This window comes from Panthera uncia, chromosome D4 (genome assembly GCF_023721935.1).
Source record: "Panthera uncia isolate 11264 chromosome D4, Puncia_PCG_1.0, whole genome shotgun sequence".
In the NCBI taxonomy this organism is placed as follows: domain Eukaryota; kingdom Metazoa; phylum Chordata; class Mammalia; order Carnivora; family Felidae; genus Panthera; species Panthera uncia.
Window position 1 is genome coordinate 44,915,589 of NC_064807.1, and position 14,896 is coordinate 44,930,484.

The following is a 14,896-nucleotide window of genomic DNA, read 5'->3' on the forward strand; positions in this document are numbered from 1 at the left end:
ATGGTTACATGGGTTGATTTCAGGCAAAATTCTTTGTTGGTCTGTGGTCATTGCGGGAGGATTGATTAATTTTTTCCAGGCTCTAAGAGAAAACAGCTAGTGGTGTGGCCCCATGGTGAGGCTTTTATACTACTGCCAATTGAACTGAATTGTGTTGGACTGTGAACTATTTGTCCCTCTAATGTAGTGTTTCTTTTTTTTTTTTTAGATTTTATTTTATTTTATTTTACTTTTTAAAAATTTTTTTTTTTTAATTTGAGAGTGAGAGGGCACGAGTGAGCTAGGGGCAGAGAAAGAGAGAGAGAGAAGCAAGGCTCACCCAAAGCGGGGCTCAAGCTCACCTGATGTGGGGCTCAAACTCAAGAACCGTGAATCATGACCTGAGCCGAAGTCAGATGCTTAAGGACTGAGCCACCCAGGCACCCCTAACGATTTTACTTTTGAGTAATCCCTACATCCAACATGGGCTCGAACTCACAACCCTGAGATCAAGAGTTGTATGCTTACCAACTAAGCCACCCTCGTGCATGTCTAGTGCAGTGTTTCTTAACTGCTTTTTTTTTTTAAATGTTTATTCATTTTTGAGAGAGAGACAGAGAGACAGAGAGCAAGCGGGGGAGGGGCAGAGAAGGAAGACACAGAATCCGAAGCAGGTTCCAGGCTCAGAGCTGTCAGCACAGAGCCCCTATGTGGGGCTCGAACTCATGGACCATGAGATCATGACCTGACCCGAAATCAGACACTTAACTGACTGAGCCACCCAGCCCTCTTGCCTACTTTTGGTTTTTGATTTTCTTTTGAAAATCTTTTTAGTGTTTTGAAGACCAGTCTTAGGAAAACGCATATACTTTCTGGGCATTCATGAACCTCTACCTTCTGAGAAGTCATCTGTCAACTCAGGATAAAAACCCTGATAAGCTATTCCCTGATAAGTCTGAAATTATGTACAGAGCATTTTGATGTTTTACATAATTCTGTTGGTAAAGATTAAAGTTTCTTTTTTTAATATAAATATGGGATGATACAAGGGATATTTAATAACAATCTATGGTGCAGTAATATCCATTTTACAGATGAAAAAAACTGGGCTGAGAGAGCTGAGTGGCTGTGATGAGATCACCCCAGTAGTAAATGGCAATGCTAGGATTTGGACCCAGGCAGTTTTACTCCAAAGCTCAAACTTAATCGTCATTCTAGAAAGAGATTTGTGTGTGTTCGGTTACTTCCTTGAAAGCTTACCTCTGTATTACCACATGTAAAGGACACTGGACTTGACACTTTGCCTTTCTGTGGTGGAACATTCCATGTAGTATTGGTAGTTTTTCAAGCAGCCCAGAATAATTTTAACTCTATGAAATACTGCTTCTATTCTGACAGTATTCGAGTGCCCTGCTCACTCATCTGCTGTATTCTTCCCACAGGCATGGGAGACAGCACAGCATCATGCCTTCCAAAGTCAACTACCAGGCGAACATCTGGGCTCTGAAGGAGGAGGGCTGTACACATGTCATAGTGACCACAGCTTGCGGTTCTTTGAGGGAAGAGATTCAACCTGGTGATATCGTCATTATCGATCAGTTCATCGACAGGTGAGCAGATCATTGAAGATGCTTTAGGCTCATGTAAGATCATTCCCAGCTCAAATGGACATTTGGTGGGTACCTGGGAGAGATGCGGAGGGCAGGCCCACAGACTTGCTCTAAGCTTTTCATTGTGGGAGTTTTAAACATCTGCAAAACAGAATAAGAATCTCTCCGGTTACCAGTTCCCAGCTTTGCCATATATCAGTTCACTACAGCCTGTAACTTGAAAAGATAAGGACTCTGTTAGAAACAAGCAAATCACTTAATATTTCCTTAGTATTAGCAGTCTAGACAGTGCTCCCCTCTTCTCTACCATCTTAGAGACTTTTGTTAAGTTGGTTTGTTCAAATACGGGTCCAGAGGGGGGGTCCACTCATACATGAAAGAGCTAATAATGTTTCATCCACCTCCTTTTTTCATTTTTCTTGTTATTCTGTAGTGTCCCCAGTCTGGATTTTACTGACTGCATCCTTAAGTGTCACTTAGGGTGTTCCCCTGTGTCCTGTGTTTGTTGTAAACCAGTGGGTAGCTCTGGAGGCCTGATAAGAACCAGGTTCAAATTCTTGGCAAGAACCCTCCCTTCCGCGTTGTACCAGCAGGCACGTGATATCTGCTTGTCTTTACACGGTGTTGATTGATCAGTTGGTTCAGGAACTACGGACTTCTTTGTTACTTAATTGCACAAGTAATTTATAACTGTCCTTTACCAAAAAAATTCAGTAGTAATAGACTGCCAAGCTCCTGGGCTTTTTCTGGACTTAGAAATAGTTAAAGAGGTCACAAGGGAGAATGGGTGGTCTCCTAGGGATTCCTGCCTGCTGCACCCTGCCCCCCTACAATTCGTGGTGAAAAGAACCACCTCCCAAGGTGTTTTGGATGGAGACAGGTGGCTGTGCTCTGCGCCTTGAGTCAATGATGGGGAGAAGTAGCAGAGTGGAAGCCACTTGGTGGCTCCTACTGGAGTCCCCAGACCATGACCTATGTCTATCACTCCCTTCCCATCTGCTCTGTCTGAGTTTACTACACCCAGACACCTCTCATACCTCTTCTATGCAAGGAAAGTTTATTCAGTCTGGTTCTCTGTGCCTTCTGCCTGTCAGGGATCTGTTCTATTTAGAGTCCATCAGAAGCATTCTTGATTATTCCCTGATGGAGTGAAACTGTTAGGTTGAACTACATGAAATTGACCATTCTCTAGGTCAGAAATGGTTGAATATCAGCAGTTTCATGTGGCTCCACCTAACAAATAATGGGGGTAGACGAAAATCATTACATGACCTTCATGTATCATTTTTCCTATCATTTTTTCAGCACCTGACACCATATGTTTATTATTCATCTTTCCCTCTAGAATATAGGCCATGTGAGGGTAAAGACCCTATCTGCCACTTTATCCCTAACACTCACAACAGTGCATGGCCCGTAGTTGCTCCGTCAGTATTTATTTTTAAAGTTTCTTTTCTTTATTTTGAGAGAGAGAGCGAGAGCGTGAGTGCATGAATAGGGGAGGGGCAGAGAGGGAGAGAGAATCTCAAGCAGGCTCCACTGTCAGCGCAGAGCTGGACACGGGGCTCGATATCACAAACTGTGAGATCATGACCTGAGTTGCAATCTAGAGTCGGACACTTAACCGGCTGAACCAGCCAGTCAGTATTGTTTAGCAATTGCATGAACGTGATCGTTCAAAGGAAGAGAGAGGTTGGAATTCTTGATCAAAATCTCTATAGTTGTCAAGAGTCCCTGTGCTTGGAGGTAAATGACTTGAGAAAATGGCTGTAATATGCTTGTGTTTCATAAAGCAGAGTACATGGGATGCCTGACTAGCTCAGTCAGTAGAGAGCGCATGGAACTCTTGACTTCAGGGTGGTGAGTTCAAGTCCCACATTGGGTGTGGGGCCTACTTAAAAAAAAAAAAGTATAGCAGAGTATAAAACTCCGTATTCAGACTAATCCAAATTTATTATCAAAGATGGTGCTGGAAAGAAATGTCTGACTTGGGCGTTAAGCCTTGGATTAATTTGTTACTTAGATGGTGTAACTGTGGTGTTTGCCAGATATTTTCCTCACATATATATAGCAAATGTAGATGTTTCCCATACTGGCTCTTTCAAGAAAGCAGTTGGGGTGATGGAGAAGAGAAAGAGAACAAGCGTTGCCCTCCTATGTGGTTTCATTCCGTCGTAGCACTCCTTAGCTGTGTAACCTTAACGCCTTCTGATACCTGTTTTCTTTTATGTGAAGTGGGGATAACCTGACTCCTTGCTTTTACCTTGGAAATTCAGAGTCTAGCAAGTGCCTTTTATCTAGCACGTACTACCTTCCCAGTACTTGGGTGCCATTATTGTGCTTGTGGCATGTTGGTTGGGTGGGTCTGTAGTTAACATTATTTGGTAACAATAGAAGAGACTTTCTCTTAAGGGAATATCATTTAGAAGAAATCTGAAGTTTTATGTTGATGACATATTGCAATGATGACATTTTGGATTTATTGGGCTAGATAAGATACTAAAGCTAATTTTACTTATTTCTTTTACTTTTTTTTAATGTGTTAGAAAACGTAAAATGACTAAGTGGCTTGTATTATACTGCTATTGGACAGTGTTTCTGAATAATGCTGCCACTAGCTGGGCCACTTAACCAAGCTTGGGTATGTACCTGAGTCACTGTGAGTAGGTTTATGTCATAGGAGAGGAGAATCGGTACTTTTTACCTTATGAGTAATGGCCTTCGTGTATTTAAGGTAAACCTTGGTGTGTTCAGGCAGGCACCTGATGCGTTCTCTGGGTGATGGCCTCAGACACAGAATGGTGAGCGAGCGGCTGTGCTGTTTGTAGCTTGAGGTTCCCATAGCCACCCACCCAGCCTCAGCTTGGGTGACAAAATTGCAACATTCTGCAAAGCCACCCAGTGGATGATAGCCACGGGGACAGGAGCCCTGGATTATGAGGTTTTCTCTTGGCTCTGTTTATCCTCAGCCAAATCAGCAGCCCGTTGCCCTCTCTTAAATCCAGGTTGAGCCCCACCATTACTTAGGCTCTTTCTCTCTGCACTACATATGGATTCTTCTACAGGGACTGATCTAGAAACATATTTTTGCTTACTGCTGTCACTTTGTCGGCACATTATCTTAGAAAAAATATCCTTGTCCTAAAGTGGTCATCAGAGGATTAAGTGGGATTGTTTTAATATCCCTAACAGAAACTTGTGATAAAGAATCAGGAAGGAGTAGTGTGGCTATTCTTACTTAATAGATGGCAGAACTAAAACACGTCATTTGCTCTGCCGTCCATAGAAAAAGTGCCCAGCATAGAGAAAACCACCACCAGCCTGGCTTATCAGCCATGCCTACCTTAGAGGCCATTAAGGTTAAGAGTGACAGCAGGCTCTGATTTTTTTTTTTTTTTCAACGTTTTTTATTTATTTTTGGGACAGAGAGAGACAGAGCATGAACGGGGGAGGGGCAGAGAGAGAGGGAGACACAGAATCGGAAACAGGCTCCAGGCTCCGAGCCATCAGCCCAGAGCCCGACGCGGGGCTCGAACTCACGGACCGCGACATCGTGACCTGGCTGAAGTCGGACACTTAACCGACTGCGCCACCCAGGCGCCCCAGCAGGCTCTGATTTTATGGTGGTTTTTAAAATGTTAGATTTCTACCCTAAAAATGGAATACACCCTTAAAGGAGTATGATGGACTAGAAGCTCTTTTAAGAAAATAAGCTCATTGTCCTCTTTTTTTTTTTTTTTTTTAAAGTTTATTTATTTATTTTGAGACAGACAGCATGAGTTAGGGAAGGGCAGAGAGAGAAGAAGAGAGAGAGAGAATCCCAAGCAGGCTCCACACTGTCACCGCAGAGCCCCGTGTGGGGGTTGAACTCACAAGCTGTGAGATTGTGACCTGAGCTGAAACCAAGAGTTGGACGCTTAACTGACCGAGCCACCCAGGTGCCCCAAGCTCATTGTCTTCTGAAAGTAATTTTTTTCTCTCCAGCTGTGTTCCAGCCTGTGAAAAGTTGAAAGCCTGGGCCTGAGAGAAGGGGAATCCTGGGTGTGGCTGACATGGAGAGAGCAGGACAGCAGACAGGTGGGGAGGGGAGTGGCTCCAAGTATTTTTGGGGTGTGTGCAGTCATGCATCTCTTTCTCAGACATGCAAAGAAATGCCTTAGCAAATATTTAAAGTGAAAATAATATCTTGTGCTTATGATTAGGGCAGCTGTGGAAAGCAAAATGGATGGTCTAGAATTTAAATACCAGAAGAATGTGTTGGTTTTGTCATTTTCCTATTCTTCCTACACGGTGACAGGTTTCTTCACTCTTCCCTTGCCCTGGGTCCTGGGCTTCAGGCACAACGCTCTTCACAAACCAGTTACAAATGGCGTTCTACAAGTACTGAGAACTTGTGGGAGGTTCGTCCACAGTAAGTTTTTTCAGTGCCTCATGCCTTCTGATGGAACTGGGTTTGATTGATCCATTTCTTCTACCTTGATGGAGGTTCTTGTTGTCAGAGCCACAGGTCATTTGACAGTTCGGGATAAAACATGGTTAAGAATGGGACTTGTTTCACTCCTTGACGGTCATTCCGTGGTCCCTTTGAACTAGGGAAGGAATTTGATCTTTCTGTCTGTCTTAAGAGACTGTTGAGAGGCTGTTTATACTTTAAAAGGATCTCACAAGGGAGATGCTCCGAGATTCATAATTTGGGGGTTCTTCTGTGATGCAAACTCTTGTGTGTGTAGCGTATACCTGTCACCCCGAACTACTGACTCTCCATGTCGTGCCTGGTACACATGGGTAGAGGATTCCAGCAGTTCCATACATGACTCTTCTCTTCACCATCAATCCTGATAGTTACTGAAAGGAATTGAATTCTCTATATGTGGGTACGCTATTTGGAAAGATGCCCACGTTCTATTAAGTTTTTGTTTGTTTTTTTGTTTGTTTGTTTGTTTTTTAAGATGCAGATTAGTAGGACCCATTAAACTGCTATAGCTATCGGAACTATCTCGAGCTGGGGCTAGCAAACATCTGTGAAGGACAAAGATGAGATTCTTACTTTCTAATAGTGGCTTTTATCAGGAATGTTATGCAGATGAGGATTTTTTTTTTTTTAAACAATTAAGAAAAATACAATAAAAAATTTGAGATGAAAAACAGGGTGTGATTCCTACTGCCAGATGTTTTCTGCAAAATGCCGTTAACATGTTAGCCTGTTACGTTTGAGGCCCCCAGTTAGGTTCTGGTGGAGAATGCAGTGGGAGAAGCCCCGGCTTAGAAGTGAGAACGTCCAGAATTGTTCCCTGGCTTTGCCCCCAAACTCTTTTGTCACTGAGTGTCCTCATCTGCAAAATGAGGGTGCTGGATTGGTTCTTGAGTTGATAGCCTCCCTCTTCTTAGCGTTCTTTTTTCACTACGTCAGGGAAAGGTTTGAGTAATGTGGCTGTGATGCTTGCTTGCTTACTCATCAGGAAAGTCCCGCTGTAAACACAGTGGTAAGGGATTATGTCAGTTTATTTCCCCCTCCCAAAGCCCTGGGCTTCCCCCCTTGAGGTCATGGTATAATATTGTTTGAACGGGCCCCTGCCAAGGACTGACCCGGAGGTTGAGGTGTGTTCTGCTGTCCATTATATCACCAGTCTTTGAACTTCTGGGGCATGGCGTGGATTTTTATCGGTACTAATGGGGCTTCTGGTAAAGGATTTCACAGGAAGCCCTCCCTTAGCCCTTTTTCCATGCCCGTGAGCAGCTATTTCAAACCCTGACTGCTTCCTGCCCCTCTCCTTCACTCTTAGTTGAGAGCATTACTTCTTTATGAAAAAAACAGAAGCTATTAGGCATAACTTACCATGTTCCTTCCCCCTCCCTCTCATCAGTTACTTGTGTGCCCAGCCTTTACCATCTTCCTGCCCACCTGTCCAGGAAGCAGGGGCAGCTATACCCATGTTCCCGAGAGTTTCCTCATTCTGCTCCGCAACCTAGTTCCCTTATTACTGCCTCGCTTCATATCCCTTCTCTTATTAAAAATGCTGATAAGCTTCCAATTTGGGGGTTATTACCAAGTGCCACAAATCCCTTAATCCTGTTCATCACGTACAAGTGTAATTTTCTCAGTTTATGGTTGAAGAGACTTAAAACTCAAAGATATTGGTCATTACTCTCTAGTAAGTGGGATCCATGGAGTTTGAAGTCCAGTTAGCATCCAGAGCCTGTGACCTCACCCACCCTTCACACACAGACTTCCCAGCTGTGCCTTCCCCCTTCAGATCCCACTGGCCACTAGATACAGGACAGGGTCCCAGAGATACCTCACACTTTGTAATTCAAGATTAAATTACCCCCCTTGGATGTCTTCTAACCCCACACTCTCACCCCACCTGAGCTCTTCCTTCCCTGCTTGGAAAATTCCTAAGTTGATCATACCCATGGTACTGCCTCAACCTGGCAGTCAGTGCCATGGCTCTGGGTCACCCCTGCATGGAGAGTCCATCCTCAGGTCATACCTGTGTGTGCTTTGAACCACCCTCTGTTCTCTGTCAACCACTTCCCTCACATCCCTCCTTCTCTCCAGTGTGTCTCCTGCAAAGCTGGTTTCCAGACTACTCCCAGAAAATAGAACAGAAACAAAGACATGATCAGAAAAGTGCTGGAAACAAAGCATCCACTACTCTCTGGGAGCACTCGCTTAGGGTTGTCACACAGTGGTGATTAGTACCAGCTCAGACCCACAAGGCTGAGTTAACAATACAGCCTGGGGAGAAGGAATGTCCTAATAAGCTCTTTGTTTGGGAGGGGCCAAGATGGCAGAGCAGCATGGAAGGTTTTTTTGCCTCTCTCATCCCTGAAATGCAGGTAGATCAACACCAAACTATTTTGCACACCTAAAAACTGATCTGAGGATTAACACAACAGGCTGCACAACTTGAAGCACAGAACTTGGCAGTTGCATGGCACACAGAAGTGAACTAGGGGAGAGAGAAGCCGTAGAGGGTAGAGAGCTGATTTTGCTTGCGGAGAGATGATGGAGACTGGGGTGGGGGAGAGAATACAGGAAAAGCACTCCCCCCGAAAGCAGCTGGAGAGAAAGAGAAAGAGTGGAAACACCTCTAAGGGGCTTAACAAGAAAGGGAGAAAGGAGAAAATACAAAGAAGAGGGTTTAAATACCGTTAAGACACTATAAACAGGGGAGTGCAGAGTCTGAAACTCCGCAGCTTGATACCTGTTGGAGCTGTAGTGGGAAAGGTGAATTCCTAGGAGCAGACAGCAGGGTCTGAGGGGTCCTCAGGCCACATGAGGAGAAGTGGTTCCCTTGCTGAGAGGACATTTGGTAGAGGTTGTGTGGCCTCCCCACAGGCAAAGGTCCCAGTGGACCCCGGAGAACAGCTACATTTGCTGGTGTTGGAACAAGGATGTTAAAGGTGAAGCCTGGCACCGGATGTGTGTTGTGATTTACCATAATCCCTGGAATGCTGCTGCTACACGATCTGAACTTTTTCTGGGGCAGGCTGGCACCTGGCCATTGCTCGGTGAGACCCTCCCCCAGAGGATTGGAGTGGGTCAAAGCCACAGGGCCCTCAGAAGTGAGGGGTTTGGAAACACAGCTCCATTTGAGATAAAGCTCAGGAGGGAGGTGCCACCTGGCAGGCTGATTGACGGCTTGGTCATGGACAGTGTAGAAGAGGGGAGTGGACGGAAGCTGGAGACAAAGGAGGGGCGCTTGATTGCCTGTTGGGGAGAGCACAGAGTTCTGATACTAGAGACTGGGTAGCTGGGTGACACCATTTTCACCCTTCCTGTGCATGCACCACAAATGATCCACCCTGGTAAACTCAGCACCATCTAGTGGAGAACAGAGCCATTATACCAAACCCCATCCAACTGTGCCAACTGTGCTCTAGAGGAACACCACACGTCTCTGCCTGCTTAGTTTAAGACCATAAAGTGCTTCATAGTTTGACTTCCAAGAGAAACTGGACATAATTCCAATCATATTTCATTCTGTTGGTCCGTCTATTGAATTTTTTTCTTCTCTTATTCTTGAATACATAAAAATTTATTTTTATTTTCCATATTAATAAAAATTTTTCTTTAATTTTTTCTACTATACTTTTACTTTTTTGTAAATTTTTTACTTCTATTTTACTTCGTCATTCCATTTTATTCTTTTTTATTGTATTTATGTTTTTAAATTTTCAAACGTTTTCCTTTTTTCCTTTTTTTTCTTTTCCTCCCTTTTTTCTCTATTCTGTCCAGCTTCTTTCAACAACTAGACCAAAACACACCTAGGATCTTCAGTTCTTTATTTGATTTTGTGGTGTTTTTAATTTTTCAATTTTTATTTTATTAATTCTTTTTCTTCCTCCAAAATGACAAAATTCACCCCAAAAGAAAGACCAGGAAGAAATGACAGTCAGGGACTTAATCAGCACAGATACAAGCAAGATGTCTGAACCAGAATTTAGAATCATAATAATAAGAATGCTAGCTAGGGTTGAAAAAAGCATAGAATCCCTTTCTGCAGAGACAAAAGAAGTAACATCTAGTCAGGACAAAATTAGAAATGCTATAACTGAGATGCAATCTCGAATTGATGTCACAAGGGCAAGGATGAAAGAAGCAGAACAGCGTATCAGCGATATAGAAGACAAATTTATGTAGAATAATGAAGCAGAACAAAAGAGGGAAACTAAGGCAAAAGAGCATGATATAAGAATTAGAGAACTCAGTGACTCATTAAAAAGGAGTAACATCCAAATCATAGGGGTACTAGAAGATGAAGAGAGAGAAAAAGGGGTAGAAGGCTTATGTGAGCAAATCATAGCAGAAAACTTTACTAACCTGGGGAAAGACATAGACATCCAAATCCAGGAAGCACAGAGAACCCCCTTTAGATTCAACAAAAACCCAATCATCAACAAGGCATATCATAGTCAAATTCACAAAATACACAGACAAGGAAAGAATCATGAAAGCAGCAAGGGAGAAAGAGTCCTTAACCTACAAGGAAAGACAGATCAGATTTGCAACAGACCTATCTACAGAACTTGGCAGGCCATAAGGAGTGGCAGGATATATTTATTGTGCTGAATCAGAAAAATACGTAGCCAAGAATTCTTTATCCATCAAGGCTGTCATTCAAAATAGAAGGAGAGAGAAAAAAAATTCCCAAACAAAAACTAAAGGAGTTTGTTACCACTAAACCGGCCCTGTAAGAAATTTTAGGGGGGAACTTTCTGAGGGGAGAACTGTGTACAAGGTAGCTCATGCAGAGATACTGGTTGTACCCTTTTTAATTACCCATTTTTTGTATAATAAATATACTGGCCTATCTGTGGCTTTCTATTTAGCACTTTAAACAAATAGATTTTTATGTCCTGATCTAGAAAAATCGTCGAGATGTACCATTAACTAAAAAAAAGAGATATTATTAACTAAATCAAGCATTTTGTGAGTCCATATTATATACATTTATATATTCTTTAACACAAAGAAAATACGTTTGTATGACTGTAGGAATTCTAGAAAAAGAACAGTTTTTCTTTTTATTCTATTCTAGTTCACAACATGCGGTTTTCCCTTTTCACCATCTCTCTCTTATCTTTCCATACGTGTAGTCAGATACCATCACTTTCTTCCTAACAGCTATACGCTCTTCCATTGTTGGGTATGTGATTTATTTAAGTTGCCTTCTAAGTGAGAAATTTGTTTTCAGTTTCCTGTTTGTATTAACTGGTTCAGTTAACATTGGTGTGTCCAGTTGTCTTTGTATTTGTGTGAACATCCCTGTAGGATAAATTGCTAGCACAGCTTCTGGGCATCAAGGTGGCTGTGACAGACCTACATAGAACACCTCCACTTTCCCTCAGAGCCCAGGCTGTAATGAAAAGAGGGACTGGGAGGTTTTTTTGTTTGAATTTGGTTTCTCAGAAACTGAGTTTGCCTCTTCCCATGCACATTATTGTTTGGATATCTTTTAAGTTATGTGGGTGGAATCATTTCCCCAAAGCCATGCTCCTTATGAGTAGTCGTTGGCCCTGCTTTGCCAGTATATTCATTGACTCATGTTCCTGCATGCTGAGGCCTGTTGCGGACATGTGCCTCCTCAGAGATGTGCAGTTAGGTTTGCTTCTGCTGTAGGACAAGTTGTTTGCAACTCAGCGTTTCTTCAAAAGAAAATTATTAACAAATGACTGTCCTACGACTGATTTAAGAGTCTTGATTCAGAAACAACCTACCAGTCCATCTTTTTTTAGGCTTTTCCCTATTCTGTGTGTGAAAGTGCCTTGGCAGTCTTGAAGTCATTTTTCTTGCCAGTACACAACACAATTTTGCCTCCTTCACTCTACCATGGGCAGTTTTTTGTTTGTATGTACACATAACGTCTCTTAGCATGTATTCGGGTTTGATAGCCTCACACAGTTTTTTGTGCACCTTTGCCTTGAGGTCCACACACACGTCAGGCTCTGAGGTTGGCACGTGGCAAGTACAGAAGTAGATTTTCCCTGAACAGTAGTTGCTAGTGCTGAGCACTTGCTTCATGTGTCTCATTCAGTCTTCACATCAACCTTGGAAGGCAGGTTGTATTACTTACTTCTCATTCTGAATATGAGAAAACAGATAAAAACTGAGGTGCATAGACATCAGATTGACTTTCCTAGAGGCATAGAGTTCTTGAGTAAGCGGTAAAGCCAGCCAGATCAGTCACTTCAAGAGTCTTTCTGCCAGGTGGGGTCCTAAGCTAGTGGGGAAGTGAAATGATAATCCTCTTGCCTAGCTGGGAAGGTATGCTAACTGTAGCAAGAGTTGGGACAGCCTTCAGCGTCATTTCTTTATTACTTGCAGAAACCAGAACTCAGTTGACTGTATCTTAAACCATGTGAGCATATGTATTAGTGTCCTGTTGATGCTGTAACAAATTACAGTTGACCCTTAAACAACATGGGGGCTAGGAGTGCTGACTCCTCTTGAGTTGAAAGCCCATGTATAATTTTTAACCTCCCCAAAACTTAACTACTAATAGTCTACTGTTGACCAGAAGCCTTTGATAACAGTCATTTAACGTGAATTTTATCTGGTATATGTATTATGTACTATAGTCTTACCATAAAGTAAGCTACAGAAAAGAAGTTGTCATTAAGAAAATTCTAAGGAAGGGGCGCCTGGGTGGCTTAGTCTGTTGAGGATCTGACTCTTGATTGTGGCTCAGGTCATGATCTCACAGTTTACAAGCGTAAGCCCCATGTGCTTATAGCGTGGAGCCTGCTTAGGATTCTCTGTCGCGCGCGTGCACATTCTCTCTCTCTCTCTCTCTCTCTCTCTCTCTCTCTCTCTCTGTCAAAAATAAATAAATAAAAACATTTAAAAAAAAGAAAATCATAAAGAAAATACATTTATATACTTTACTGTACTTATCAAAGAAAATGTACTCCACTCTTGTCCCCTATGATTATAAACCCCCATTGCCCTTGGTCAGCATTTCCTTCAGCATTAATCATGCCTTATTTTATGCTGGACAGGAGTATTGCTATTTATAGCAATTGAAGTTTAGGTCATTAAATGTTTCATTGAATGTACTGACACTTAAGTTATATGAAACACCACGGATAGGTGGGCAGGTGTGTGAAGCAAGGTATTTCTCATTAGCTCCTTTCTTTGCTGGATCTCGACAGCCTAGCCCTGAAACCATTGGAAATATTAGTATTAAAGTCTTCATTGCCTCCTCAGGGCTGTCCCCTTCACTTGCCCCTGCAGGCTTGAGTGCTCTGAGGCTCCAGCCTCAACCACAGCTTCTCCTTGGTGCTGGCTCTCTGTTCCATCTCCAGCCCAGACCTCACTTCCGAGCTGCTGGCATTTGTCTGGACATCTTGATTGACTTAATCCTCATAATACCTGTATAAATGGGTGGATAAACTACATTTTATGATTGGAAATGGAAAATCAAAAAGATACGGCAGTTTGCTCTAAGCCATATAGCTAGTGGTTAAAGAGCTTTATTTAAAGTGAAAAATGTAAAATCTTCCACTTGACAGAGGAAATGAAAACTATAGTTAATAATATCACATGTATATGACATAACATAAAGCATAACTAATACATGTTTTGTCTTAAGATAGAAGTTCAGAACAGAGAGGAGTGATTAGGCAAAGAAGGGGTAGAAATAGAGGAGAGGGGGACAGAGATACGGTGTGGGTTCTATTGCGTGGACATTGGGGTATAGCTGCTAGAGGTTTTTGTGGCCCTGTTTTTGTACTCAATCATGGTTGTAAATGGGGATATTGCTAATACTTGACTCATGGAAGGCAGATACCAAGCCAGAGCTGGAGTACGTGGCACCATTTTATTGGTTAGTTTTACAAAAAGAGAAAAGCCTCTGCTTATATGGGCTGGAACAGTCATTTGACCTGTTCTTCAACCCCATCTGGAATTGCTTTGGAGTTAACTTAGCCTTCCCCTGAGACACATGACAAAAGGTTGGGAGGAGTACAGGCTAGGTTTTCATCCCTGCAAAGCACGGAGGCCTCCTTACTGAGCCAGGTGGCTTTGGTGCCAGCTAGTGTCCCTGTTTGGTATGTGACAGGATGAAAGTAACATTAATTTTGGTAGGCGGACCCACCAGCTGTATAAACTGAACTAGTATATTCTCCATGCCGTTTCCTTCTCTCCCGTCCCCGGAAGTAGACATTAAGTGATCTACCTTCCCCTGTTTTCCCTTGGTCTGGCCCTCTCCAGCCCTCCCCTCTGTAGGAAAGATGAAGAGTCTCTTTCCTGTATTACTCATGAGTTCAAGTTGAGAACAATATAAAGGACATAGAAAGTGCTTTATTCTGAAAACTTTGGGTGAAAATTGCAGGGTGATTTGGCTCTGGCTCTGGGTTAATTTTAACCTCTTCTTTGTGGATTCAAAAATGTTTTACCAAAAAGTTGAACTAAGAGAGTTCAGAACTAATTATGATGGGTAGAGCAACAAGCTAAATGGGGTGGCAAAGAGATTCCCAAAAGTGGAGCAGGACAAATGGCTGCTTTTTCAGTGGGCCAAAGGCATGAAAAAATAAGATTGGGGGTAGAGGGCAGAAATTACTTTCATTAGAGACAGGTCAGTCAAATGCAAGTTTAGGACCTCATCTGGAACTTGAAACTAAAAAAGCATTTGTTTAAAAAAAAAAAAAAAAAGGGCCTGGGTGGCGCAGTCGGTTAGGCGTCCGACTTTGGCTGGGTCACGATCTCGCGGTCCGTGAGTTTGAGCCCCGCGTCGGGCTCTGGGCTGATGGCTCGGAGCCTGGAGCCTGTTTCCGATTCTGTGTCTCCCTCTCTCTCTGCC

General features: G+C 42.9%; 1 protein-coding gene and 1 long non-coding RNA gene across 5 annotated transcripts in view; one reads left to right on the forward strand and one right to left on the reverse strand.

Annotated features, from left to right (window-relative positions):
* Window positions 1-14,896, forward strand: part of MTAP (methylthioadenosine phosphorylase) — a 42,226-nt gene that overhangs the window by 12,477 nt on the left and 14,853 nt on the right. For 3 of the 4 annotated variants that reach the window (XM_049620988.1, XM_049620913.1, XM_049620839.1), the window contains 2 exons: window positions 1,422-1,589; window positions 5,887-6,000. In XM_049620988.1, coding sequence (XP_049476945.1) covers window positions 1,422-1,589; window positions 5,887-6,000 — 282 coding nt within the window. The remainder of the gene's footprint in view (window positions 1-1,421; window positions 1,590-5,886; window positions 6,001-14,896) is intronic. The other variant, XM_049620764.1, reaches the window with a different exon arrangement.
* Window positions 12,964-14,896, reverse strand: part of LOC125915510 (uncharacterized) — a 36,577-nt gene continuing 34,644 nt past the window's right edge. The window contains exon 4 of the long non-coding RNA XR_007455688.1: window positions 12,964-13,467. This is a non-coding gene — a long non-coding RNA (uncharacterized LOC125915510). The remainder of the gene's footprint in view (window positions 13,468-14,896) is intronic.